The 13,017-nt window shown below is 51.7% G+C and overlaps 1 protein-coding gene across 1 annotated transcript in view; it reads left to right on the forward strand.

Annotated features, from left to right (window-relative positions):
- mxra5a (matrix-remodelling associated 5a) overlaps positions 1–12,305 on the forward strand; it is a 117,993-nt gene extending 105,688 nt beyond the window's left edge. Inside the window, exons 12-13 of the mRNA XM_078402922.1 lie at positions 5,678–6,569; positions 10,379–12,305. Of these exons, the coding sequence (XP_078259048.1) occupies positions 5,678–6,569; positions 10,379–12,305 (2,819 nt within the window). The remainder of the gene's footprint in view (positions 1–5,677; positions 6,570–10,378) is intronic.
- Positions 12,306–13,017: the final 712 nt, after the last annotated feature.

Here is a 13,017-nt window from a genome sequence, read left to right on the forward strand (position 1 = left end):
GAACAGCTGGGAAGAAACTGTCCCTGGATCTGGAGATGTGTGTTCTCATACCTCTGTACCTCTTGCCTGATTGGGAGGGGAGAAGAGGAAGTGAGACTGGTCATTGATTATGCCGGTGGCCTTGCTGAGGCAGATTGAGATGGAGTCAGTGGAAGGGAGGTCGGTTTGTGTGATTTTGTTGCAAATCCTCCATTTCAGTGCAATTGGATGGAACTGTCCAAACCGTGCTGTGACGCACCACGATAAAATGCTATCTAGCATAAAGCATAAATTGAATTGAATTGAATACATTTTATTAGCCAAGTATGTACACATACTTGTATGTACACAACTTGCCTTGATGCTCCGCTCGCAAGTAACAACATGAACATACAGCCGACAGTTAAGAATAAAACATAAAACATTATAAATAAGACATTATAGTTTAAACATGTGAAGAATGAAATAAAAGAATAACAATTTACATCATTAAGTACGAAGTTAGTGCAATGGTTAATTGGCTGGACTTGTAACCAAGAGACTGGAACCTGAGTTCAAATCTGACCGCAGCAGTTGAATTTTCAATTCTGTTTATAAGATGTGGCACATGGGTAGGAAAGGTTCACAGGGATAAGGGCCAAACAAATGCAGATGGGATGAACTTAGCTTGGGTAGAGTCACAGAGTCTTAGAGTCTTGCAGCGTGCAAAAGGGCCCTTCAACTCAACTTGCCCACACCGGCCAACATGTCCCATCTACACTAGTCGCACCTGCGTGCGTTTGGCCCACATCCCTCTAACCCATGTAACTTGGTTATCACGGTTACCACGGACCAGATTTTTTTATTTTTAATCAAAAAACACTTTATTTAAGAAATAAATACCTACAAAACATGTTCCTTCCAAAACTCTGTCCAACATTCTCGGAGGCTATACATACATTCAATACAGATATTCAAAACACCAATTACATAAAATTACCCCACCCCCCCACCATTGCCAATCATGTGGCCCACTGACGTGGAATCTCTTCCCTTATTTTGAGAGGTGTCTCCACCATACCCTGCCCCCCCCCATGTCCAGCAGCGGAAGGACCCTAGACTGTGGTCCTCCCCCACAGAGCCTTGGCGCTGACTGCACCAAGCTTCAGTGCGTTCCTCAGCACGTACTCCTGCAGTCTGCAGCGGGCCAGTCGGCAACATTCCCCCACGGACATCTCGCTCGTGGACTAGATGGGCCGAAGGGCATGTTTCCATGCTGTGTGACTCTCACTCGAATTGGTACTTGGTCTGCAGTGCTGGTGTTATAAGTAGAGCTTTTAAAAAATTCCTGGTTTCGTTACAAGACATTTTAAAAACTTGCTTTTAAATTGCTGTAAATTACAAGGCCATAAACTTAGTAAGTGCCTATAATCTTTATGATCTTTCAATCGCCCAATCCTTACCAAGTCGTGGCAAGCAAATGTTCTTCTCATTCCAGACATTTCCCATTTTCTCCCTGAATAAAGCTCAACTATTTCTTCCATCTTAGTTAAGTCAAGTTTAGAGATACAGCACGGAATCAGTTTCAGTTCAGTTTCACTTTAGTTTATTGTCACGTGTACCAAGAAACAGTGAAAAGCTTTCGTTGCGTGCTAACCAGTCAGTAGAAAGGCAACACATGATTATAATCGAGCCATTTACAGTGTACTGATACATGATAAGGGAATAACGTTTAGTGCAAGGTAAAGCCAGTAAAGTCTGATCAAGGATAGTCCGAGGGTCACCAAAGAGGTAGATAGTAGTTCAGGACTGCTCTTTGGTTGTGGTAGGATGATTCAGTTGCCTGATAGCAGCTGGGAGGCCGACTGAGTCCGTACCGAACAGTGATCCCCGCACATTAACACTATCCTACACACTGGGGACAATTTACACATACTCCAAGCCAATTAACCTACAAACCTGTACGTCTTTTGAGTGTGGGAGGACACGGATGATCTCGGAGAAAACCCACGCGGTCACGGGGAGAACGTACAAACTCCATACAGACAGCACCCGTAGTCAGGATCGAGCCCTGGTCTCTGATGCTGTAAGCACTGGAAGGCAGCAAATTCTACCGCTGCGCCACCGTGCTAGGAAACAAATTTCAGTTGTGCTGGCCTTCATTACAACTTTACAAAAATGTTGTCCGTATTATTGTTATGTCTAAAGCACAAAGTGCTGGAGTAACGCCGCAGGTCAGGCAGCATCTCTGGAGGACATGGATAGGCTGAAGCTAAACTGTTGCCACAAGGAACTGCAGATGCCGGTATACAAACAAAAAAGCACAAAGTGCTGGAGTAACTCAGCTAGCCAGGCAACATATCTGGAAGACATGGATCGGTGGCGTTTTGGGCCAGCATCCTTCTTCAGATGGATTGTAGTGGGAAGAAAAAGCTGGAAATACAGAGAGGGTTGGACAAATCCTGGCAAGTGACGGCTGGGTATAGGTGAACTGGGGTTTAATTGGCAGGTGGGTGGACGAAGGCTAGAGATTGAAAGGAGAACAAAGGGTGTCAGACAATGAGAAAGGAGGTGGGAAATGTGAAGCCAGAGGAAAGGATACAAGTGGAAAGGAACAGTGGAACGGGATGGTGTGATAGTGGGAGAAATGGATGTGCTGCCTGGATTCTCCATATTGTTGACATAAACCACAAGCAGCAGCGGGCCCAGCGCCGATCCCTGAGGCACACCACCAGTCACAGGCCTCCAGTCTGAAAAACAACCTTCCACCATCACCCTCTGCTTCCTTCCATGATGCCAATTCTCTATCCAGTCAGCTGAAGGTCCACCGATAGACAATAGACAATAGATGCAGGAGGAGGCCATTCGGCCCTTCGAGCCAGCACCGCCATTCAATGTGATCATGGCTGATCATTCTCAATCAGTACCCCGTTCCTGCCTTCTCCCCGTACCCCCCTGACTCCGCTATCCTTAAGAGCTCTATCTAGCTCTCTCTCGAATGCATTCAGAGAATTGGCCTCCACTGTCTTCTGAGGCAGAGACTGTCTTCTGAGGCAGAGGCCTATCCATTCTAAGTATGGAGGTGGCAGGTTCCTTCCAGGGGGGGGGGGGGGGGGGGGGAACTGAACTGCTCAGAACACATTTGGAACATTGTGAGCAGTTTTGGGCCCCCATATCCGAGAAAGTATGTGCTGGCATTGGGGAGGGACCAGAGGAGATTTACGGGAATGATCCCAGGAATGATTGGGCCAATGTATGATGAGCGTTTAAAGGCACTGGGCCTGTACTCGCTGGAGTTCAGAAGGATGGGGGAGGGGGTGGGGGGGGGGGGGGGCACTGCATTGAAACTTACTTAATAGTGAAAGGCCTGGATGGAGTGGATGTGGAGAGGATGTTTCCACTAGTGGGAGAGTCTAGGACCAGAGGACACAGCTTCAGAATAAAACCTTTAGAACGATGAGGAGGAATTTCTTTAGTCGGAGGGTGGTGAATCTGTGGAATTCACTGCCACAGAAGGCTGTAGATATATTTAAGGCAGATATAGAAAGGTTCTTGATTAGTACAGGTGTCGGGGGTTATGGGGAGAAGACAGGAGAATGGGGGTAGGATGGCGTGATAGATCAGCCATGATTGAATGGCGGAGTAGACTTGATGGGCCGAATGGCCTAATTCTACTCCTGTTCCTGATGACATTATGACCTCCCTGCCCATGATTCCCATTTATAGGCTGTTGAGGCCAAGTCGGTGGATATTTGTAAGGCAGAGATTGATTGGTTCTTGATTAGTACGGGTGTCAGGGGTTGTGGGGAGAAGGCAGGAGAATGGGGTTGGGAGGGTAGAGATAGACCGGCCATGATTGAATTTCGGAGTTCACCTGATGGGCCGAATGGCCTAATTCTTCCCCCAAGAACTTATGAAACAGATGATAAAAATAAAAATGTGCAAAGCCATGAAAAAAGGGCTACAGATCATACATGTCATTTTAAGAAGAAGGAAGCTCTATGCAAAAAAGTCATTGGTACAAAACACAATTGGAAACCATGCGATGGCTCGGTCGATTAATTGGCCCTCTGGTAAATTCCCCCTCGTACATTGGGTGTGGAGAGAAAGTGGGATAACGTAGAACTAGGCCGAACGAGTGATCGATGGCCAGCATGGACCCAGAGGGCCAAAAGGCCTGTTTCCAAGTTGTATCCCTAAACTAAATTTGGGGCGGCCCAGTGGTGCTCCCACCCAACAGTTGCAGAGACCCAGTTTCAATCCTGACCATGGCTGCTGTGTGCATGCAGTTTTGCAAGTTCTCCTTGTGACCGCGTGGTTTTTTTTTCTCTCTCTACGTGTTTGGTCTCCTCCAACACTCCAAAGATGTACAGGCTTGTAGGTTAATTGGTTTCTGTAAATTGTAAATTGTGCCTACTGTGTAGGATAATGCTGGTGGGGATCACTGATCGGCACGGACTCGGTCGGTCAAGCTGAATCTATAAAGTCTGAAGTTGTCAAGGTAGGATCAGGATTCAGTGTTGTGAATGTGTCTATGAGAATGTCTATGAGATCTTATAAAGGTGCATAAAATCATGAGAGGAATAGAGGCGCACAGAGTCTCTTGCCCAGAGTCGGGGAATAGAGAACTGAGAGTCAAGGGAAAAGGGAACGAGAGATATAGACAGTGATATAGGACAAATGAATGAAAGCTATGCAAAAAGACAATAGAATGCCAATTCTCTATCCAGTCAGCTGAAGGTCCACCAATAGACAATAGACAATAGGTGCAGGAGGAGGCCATTCGGCTCTTTGAGCCAGCACCGCCATTCAATGTGATCATGGCTGATCATCCACAATCAGTACCCCGTTCCTGCCTTCTCCCCATACCCCCTGACTCCTCTATCCTTAAGAGCTCTATCTAGCTCTCTCTTGAATACATTCAGAGAATTGGCCTCCACTGCCTTCTGAGGCAGAGAATTCCACAGATTCACAACTCTCTGACTGAAAAGGTTTTTCCTCATCTCAGTTCAAAATGGCCTACCCCTTCTTCTTAAACTGTGGTCCCTTGTTCTGGACTCCCCCAACATTGGGAACATGTTTCCTGCCTCTAACGTGTCCAACCCCTTAATAATCTTATACGTTTCGATAAGATCTCCTCTCATCATTCTAAATTCCAGTGTATACAAGCCGAGTCGCTCCAGTCTTTCAACTTATGACAGTCCCGTCATTCCGGGAATTAACCTAGTAAACCTACGCTGCACGCCCTCAATAGCAAGAATATCCTTAGTCAAATTTGGAGACCAAAACTGCACACAGTACTCCAGGTGCGGTCTCACTACGGTCCTGTACAACTGCAGAAGGACCTCTTTGCTCCTATACTCAACTCCTCTTGTTATGAAGGCCAACATTCCATTGGCTTTCTTCACTGCCTGCTGTACCTGCATGCTTCCTTTCAGTGACTGATTTAATCCAGCATCAGAAGGCAGTGGAGGCCAATTCTCTGAATGCATTCAAGAGAGAGCTAGATAGAGCTCTTAAGGATAGCGGAGTCAGGAGGTAGGGGGAGAAGGCAGGAACGGGGTACTGATTGAGAATGATCAGCCGTGATCACAGAGAATGGCGGTGCTGGCTCGAAGGGCCGAATGGCCTCCTCCTGCACCTATTGTCTATTGTCTATTGCTGACTCTGCGTGATTAAGTGGTTGAAAGGCTACACCCTCTCTTTGTGTTTCTTGCAGGGGCAGTGGTGACCGCCAGCAGGAGGTTTGAAGTCCTGCCCAGTGGGATGCTCAGTATCCGCGGGGCGGAGGTGCAGGACCGGGGGCAGTACATGTGCGAGGCGCAGAACGCCCACGGCACGGACAGGATCACGGTCACGCTGGTGGTGCTGGCCCAGCAGCCGCGGATCGCCGGCGCCCGTTACCGGGAGGCCACCAGTTACCTGGGCGAACCCTTCACGGCCGAGTGCCGGGCTCAGGGGATGCCCGGTCCTCAGATGGCCTGGATCCTGCCGGGGCGGGGGATGCTGCGGGCGCCGGGCGACGCCGGCCGCGGGGTGACCATCTCCGCCAACGGCACCCTGGCCATCCGCCAGACCGTCTTCTCCGACCGGGGCGTGTACAAGTGCGTGGCGGGCAACGCGGTGGGGGCGGACACGGTGGCCGTCCGACTCCACGTCCTGGCCCTGCCGCCCCGCATCCTGGAGCAGGGCCTGGAGAACATCTCGGCGGCAGCGGGCAAGGGGGTCCATGCCCACTGCACCGCCCGCGCCGCCCCTCCGGCCAACATACGGTGGATACTGTCCGACGGCCTGCAGATCCGGCCCTCCCAGTTCATCAACGGCAACCTCTTCGTCTTCCCCAACGGGACCCTGTACGTCCGCAGCCTGTCCGCCCGCGAGGTGGGCACCTACGAGTGCCTGGCCAGCAACGTGGTCGGCGTGGCCAGGAGGACGGTGGGCATCGCCATCCACAGGACCCCGGCCGTGGTGAAGGTCGCGCCCTCGGCCGCACGACGGGTGGACATCGGCTACGGCGGTCTCCTGCGACTAGACTGCCAGGCAGCGGGGGAGACGGGGCTTCGAGTGCTCTGGAGGCTGCCTTCCAAAGTGGTGGTGGACTCACGCTACAGGTACGGGCAGCGCGGCAACCGAGACGAGTAGGGGAGTCTAGCACCTGAGGTCATAGCTCAGAACTAAAGGGCGTCCCTTTAGACAGGAGAGCAGGGTTGAGTATAGAATCTGGGAGGTCACGTTGCAGTTGTGCAAGACGTTGGTGAGACCGCATTTAGAATATTGTAAGTAGTCACAAAATGCTGCAGTAGGTAGCTGGAATATTGTCGGTGGTCACAAATGCTCAACCTTTCAAAGGATGAAAGACTGGAGCGACTAGGCTTGTATACACTGGAATTTAGAAGGGTGAGAGGAGATCTTATCGAAACGTATAAGATTATTAAGGGGTTGGACACGTTAGAGGCAGGAAACATGTTCCCAATGTTGGGGAAGTCCAGAACAAGGGGCCACAGTTTAAGAATAAGGGGTGGGCCATTTAGAACTGAGATGAGCAAATAAATTTTCAGTTGGAGAGTTGTGAATCTGTGGAATTCTCTGCCTCAGAAGGCAGTGGAGGCCAATTCTCTGAATGCATTCAAGAGAGAGCTGGATAGAGCTCTTAAGGATAGCGGACTCAGGGGGTATGGGGAGAAGGCAGGAACGGGGTACTGATTGAGAATGATCAGCCATGATCACATTGAATGGCGGTGCTGGCTCGAAGGGCCGAATGGCCTCCTCCTGCACCTATTGTCTATTGTCTATTGTCTCATTCGGGCCAGGCAGCATTTCAGAAGAGAAGGAATGGGAGACCTTTCGGGTCGAGACCCTTCTTTTAGGATATTGTGTTCAGTTCTGGGCTCCATGTACGCGCTGGAATTTAGAAGATTGAGGGGGGATCTTATAGAAACTTACAAAATTCTTAAGGGGTTGGACAGGCTGGATGCGGGAAGATTGTTCCCGATTTTGAGGAAGTCCAGAACCAGGGGTCACAGCTTAAGGACAAGGGGGAAGTCTTTTAGGACGGAGATGAGAAAGTTTTTTTTCACACAGAGAGTGGTGAATCTGTGGAATTCTCTGCCACAGAAGGTAGTTGAGGCCAGTTCATTGGCTATATTTAAGATGGAGCTAGATGTGGCCCTTGTGGCTAAAGGGATCAGAGGGTATGGAGAGAAGGCAGGTACAGGTTACTGAGCTGGATGATTAGCCATGATCATATTGAATGGCGGTGCAGGCTCGAAGGGCCGAATGGCCTACTCCTGCACCTATTTTCTATGTTTCTATGTTTTTATGTTGGTGAGACCGCATTTAGAATATTGTAAGTGGTCCCAAAATGCTGGAGTAACTCATTCGGGCCAGGCAGCATTTCGGGAGAGAAGGAATGGGTGACGTTTCGGGTCGAGACCCTTCTTTAAGAATATTGTGTTCAGTTCTGGGTACCACGTTGTAGGAAAGATATTGTCAAGCTTGAAAGGGTTCAGAAAGGATTTACGAGGATGTTGCCAGGACCAGAGGGTGTGAGCTATAGGGAGAGGTTGTGTAGGCTGGGACTCTATTCCATGGAGCGCAGGAGGATGAGGGGAGATCTTATAGAGGTGTACAAAATCATGAGAGGAATAGATCGGGTAGATGCATAGATCGAGTCTCTTTTCCAGAGTAGGGGAATCGAGGACCAGAGGACCTAGGTTCAAGATGAAGGGAAAAAGATCTAACAAGAATCCGAGGGGTAACTTTTTCACACAGAGGGTGGTGGGTGTATGGAACAAGCTGCCAGACGAGGTAGTTGAGGCTGGGACTATCACATAGTTTAAGAAACAGTTGGACAGGTACATGGATATGACGGGTTTGGAGGGATATGGACCAAGCGCAGGCAAGTGGGACTAGGGTAGTTGGGACATTGTTGGCCAGTGTGGGCAAGTTGGGCCGAAGGGCCTGTTCCACACTGTATCACTCTATGACTCTAGGAGGAGTTTCTTTAGTCGGAGGGCGGTGAGTCCGTGGAACTCATTGCAGCTATAGGCTGTGGAGGCCAGGTCAGTGGATATTTTTAAGGCAGAGATAGATAGATTCTTGATTAGTGCGGGTGTCTGGCGTTATGGGGAGAAGGCAGGAGAATGGGGTTGAGAGGGAAAGGTAGATCACCCATGTTTGAATGGCGGAGTAGACTTGATGGGCCGAATGGCCTAATTCTGTTCCCATCACTTATGAAGCAGATAATAACCTCTGTGGTGGCTGTGATATCATAGCATCGTAGAGTCAAACAAGTCTTCAGCACAACCTGCCCATGCCAACCAATGTGTCCCATCTACACTAGTCTCACCCGCCTGCATTTGGTCCATATCCTTCTAAACCTTTCCTATCCCCATACCTGTCCAAATATCTAGTAAATGTCATTATAGTACCTGCTTCAATCACCTCCTCTGGCAGCTCATTTGAGGAAGGATATTCTTGCTATTGAGGGCGTCCAGCGAGGTTTACTCCCACACTCCAAAGATGCACATGTATAAAATTATGAAAGGAATGGACAAGCTAGATGCAGGAAAAATGTTCCCAATGTTGGGGGAGTCCAGAACCAGGGGCCACACAGTCTAAGAATAAAGTGGAGGTCATTTAAAACTGATGTGAGAAAAAACGTTTTCACCCAGAGAGTTGTGAATTTGTGGATTTCTCTGCCACAGAGTGCAGTGGAGGCCAATTCACTGGATGAAGTTAAAAGAGAGTTAGATAGAGCTCTGGGGGCTAGTGGAATCAAAGGATACGGGGAGAAGACAGCCACGGGTTACTGATTGTGGATGATCAGCCATGATCACAATGAATGGCGGTGCTGGCTCGAAGGGCCAAATGGCCTCCTCCTGCACCTATTTTCCATGTTTCTATACAGGTTCATTGGCTTGGTGTAAATGTAAAATTGTCCCTAGTGTGTGTAGGATTGTGTTAACGTGTGGGGATCGCTGGTCGGTGCGGACTCGGTGGGCCGAGTTTGAATCTGTGGAATTCTCTGCCACAGAAGGCAGTGGATGCCAATTCACTGGACGTTTTCAAGAGAGAGCTAGATTTAGCTCTTGGGGAAAAAGCAGGGACGGGGGGGCAGCACTGATTTTGGATGATCAGCCATGATCAATCATCTTATCGAAATGTATAAGATTATTAAGGGGTTGGACATGTTAGAGGCAGGAAACATGTTCCCAATGTTGGGGGAGTCCAGAACAAGGGGCCACAGTCTAAGAATAAGGGGTAGGCCATTTAGAACTGAGATGAGGAAAATCTTTTTCAGTCAGAGAGTTGTGAATCTGTGGAATTCTCTGCCTCAGAAGGCAGTGGAGGCCAATTCTCTGAATGCATTCAAGAGAGAGCTAGATAGAGCTCTTAAGGATAGCGGAGTCAGGGGGTATGGGGAGAAGGCAGGAACGGGGTACTGATAGAGAATGATCAGCCATGATCACATTGAATGGCGGTGCTGGCTCGAAGGGCCGAATGGCCTACACCTGCACCTATTGTCTATTGTCTATGTTGAAGGGCGGTGCTGGCTCGAAGGGCCGAATGGCCTACTCCTGCACCTTTTTTTCTATGTTTCTATGTTTCTAAACTCTAAGTAGTGTAAGAAAATAACTGCAGATGCTGGTACAAATCGAAGGTATTTATTTCACAAAGTGCTGGAGTAACTCAGCGGGTGAGGCAGCATCTCAGGAGAGAAGGAATGGGCGACGTTTCGGGTCGAGACCCTTCTTCAGACTGATGGAAGGGTCTCGACCCGAAACGTCACCCATTTCCTCTCTCCTGAGATGCTGCCTGACCCGCTGAGTTACTCCAGCACTTTGTGAATAAACTTCTTCAGACTGTTTGTCATTAAACTCGAACTGTCTTTTGGCTTTTTTGTTTTTGTTTCTCGCAGCTACAGCAAGAGGATCAGAGTTCATGGCAACGGGACCCTGGTGGTTGACTCGGTGACGGAGAGAGACGCTGGGGGTTACGTGTGTGTGGCCAGAGTGAGCAAGGGGGGCGACTTCACAGTCCAGGAGGTCAACGTGATGACCAAGCCAGCAAAGATTGAGCACAGGCAACAAGAGGGCGGCCACAAGGTGATGTCGGGCAGGGACCTGAGGGTGGACTGCTTGGCGTCGGGGCTGCCCGACCCGGAGGTCTCGTGGGCCCTGCCGGACGGCACCATGGTCAACCAGGCCAGCGGGACCAGGGCTCGCCGGTACACCGTCTTCGGCAACGGCACCCTGTACTTCAACGAGGTGGGCCCGAAGGACGAGGGGGACTACACGTGCTACGCCGTCAACCGCATGGGCAAGGACCAGATGAAGGTGAGCGTGAAGGTGCTGGCCGAGCCGCCGGCCTTCAGGGGCCACTGGCCCTCGCTGGTGGAGGTGGCGCACGGTGGCTCCGTGGCCATCAGGTGCCAGGCCAAGGGCCAGCCCGCCCCCAGCATCGCCTGGCACTCCCCGGCCAACAGGCCCATCTCCACGTCGTCCTCCAGGCACCAGGTGAGCGGCGACGGCACCTTGGTTGTCCACAAGGTGCGGTGGTCAGACGGGGGCAACTACACCTGCACGGCCAGCAACGCCGCGGGCCAGAGCAGGAGGGTGGTGACCTTGCGGGTGGTGGTGGAGGCGCCCAGCATCAACGGGCGTCGGAGGGCCAACACGGTGGTCACGGAGACGGCCACCAGGGACGGCCGCAAGCTGATCGACTGCAAGGCCCAGGGGGTCCCGGCCCCTCGCATCATGTGGGTGCTGCACGAGAACGTCATCCTGTCCGCCCCTTACAACGGGGACAGGATCAGGGTTCACCCCAACGGCACCCTGGACATCAAGAGCCTGAAGCAGTCCGACGGCATCCAGTTCGTCTGCATCGCCCACAACGAGGGAGGGGAGGCCCGGCTCACCGTGCAGCTGGAGGTGAGGAACCACCTGGAGAAGCCCTCCTTCACCAACCCGCTAAGCGCCGGGGTGGCCCTGGTGATGGGCAGTGGCGTCAACCTCAACTGCTCCACCAAGGGCAACCCGGCTCCAGAGGTGACCTGGGTCTTGCCCAGCGGCAAGAGGCTGCCCAGCGGCCAGCAGCTGCCCAGGATGTTCCACGGGAGAGACGGCACGTTGCACATCCGAGGCCCCACCGCCGCCGAGGCCGGCTCCTACCGCTGTATCGCCAGCAACGCCCTGGGCACGGTGGAGAGGCTGGTCACCCTGGAGATCGGCCGCAAGGAGCCTGACGTCCTCCAGCGCTACACCAGCCTGGTCAAGGTCCTGCCCGGCGAGAGCATGAGGCTGGACTGCCTGGTCGGCGGTGGCCCTCCCCCCTCCCCATCCCAATCCACATCCCAGCGGCTCTCGTGGGTCCTGCCGGATGGCTCGGTCCTCAGCAAGCCCCAGACGGTCGGCCGCTTCTCCCTACTGCCGAATGGCAGCCTGTCTGTGCGCGAGGCGTCGGTGTACGACCGGGGCACCTACCTGTGCCGGGCGGCCAACGAGCTGGGCATCACCCTGATGAGCGTGGCTGTGATAGTCATCTCCTACCCTCCCCGCATCACCAGCGGCCCGGCGCCGGTCACCTACGCCCGGCACGGCACCTCGGTGCAGCTCAACTGCGTGGCCCTGGCCATACCCAGGGCCGAGATCTCCTGGGAGATGCCCGACCGCTCGCGTCTCACCGCCACCGCCTCTCAAGCCCGGCTGGTCGGCAACAGGTTCCTGCATCCCCAGGGCTCGCTGGTCCTCCAGAACCCCACCAACAGAGACACTGGCTTCTACAAATGCACCGCGCACAACCTGCTGGGCAGGGACTCCAAAACCACCTACGTGCACGTTTACTGAAGGAACACAAGGAACATAGGTGCAGGAGTAGGCCATTCGGCCCTTCCAGCCAGCGCCGCCATTCAATGTGTTCATCCAATGGCTTATCATCCAGAATATGATCATTATCATCATTCAATGGCTGGTCATCCAGAATCAGTACCCCGTTCCTGCTTCCTCCCCCCCACCCATATCCAATGGCTGATCATCCAGAATATGATCATTATCATCATTCAATGGCTGGTCATCCTGAATCAGTACCTCGTTCCTGCTTTCCCCCCCCCCCCCCCCATATCCAATGGCTGATCAACCAGAAGATGATCATTATGATCATTCAATGGCTGATCATCCAGAATCAGTACCCAGTTCCTACTTTCCCCCCCCCCTATCCAATGGCTGATCAACCAAAATATGAACATTCAATGGCTGGTCATCCAGAATCAGTACCCCGTTCCTGCTTTCCCCCCCCCCACCCCCCATATCCCTTGATTCCGTTAGCCCTAAGAGCTAAATCTAACTCTCTCTTGAAAAACATCCAGTGAATTGGCCTCCACTGCCTTCTGCGGCAGAGAATTCCACACATTCACAACTCTCCGGGTGAAAATGGGGGAGTGAAACTGATATCTTGAGACAACAGAACAGGCATGGGTTGGTGTGGCATGGTGGCACAGCGGTAGAGTTGCTGCCAAACAGCGCCACAGATCCGGGTTAGATCCCGACTGTGGGCGCCGTC

This window comes from Rhinoraja longicauda, chromosome 7 (genome assembly GCF_053455715.1).
Source record: "Rhinoraja longicauda isolate Sanriku21f chromosome 7, sRhiLon1.1, whole genome shotgun sequence".
Classification (NCBI taxonomy): Eukaryota; Metazoa; Chordata; class Chondrichthyes; order Rajiformes; family Arhynchobatidae; genus Rhinoraja; species Rhinoraja longicauda.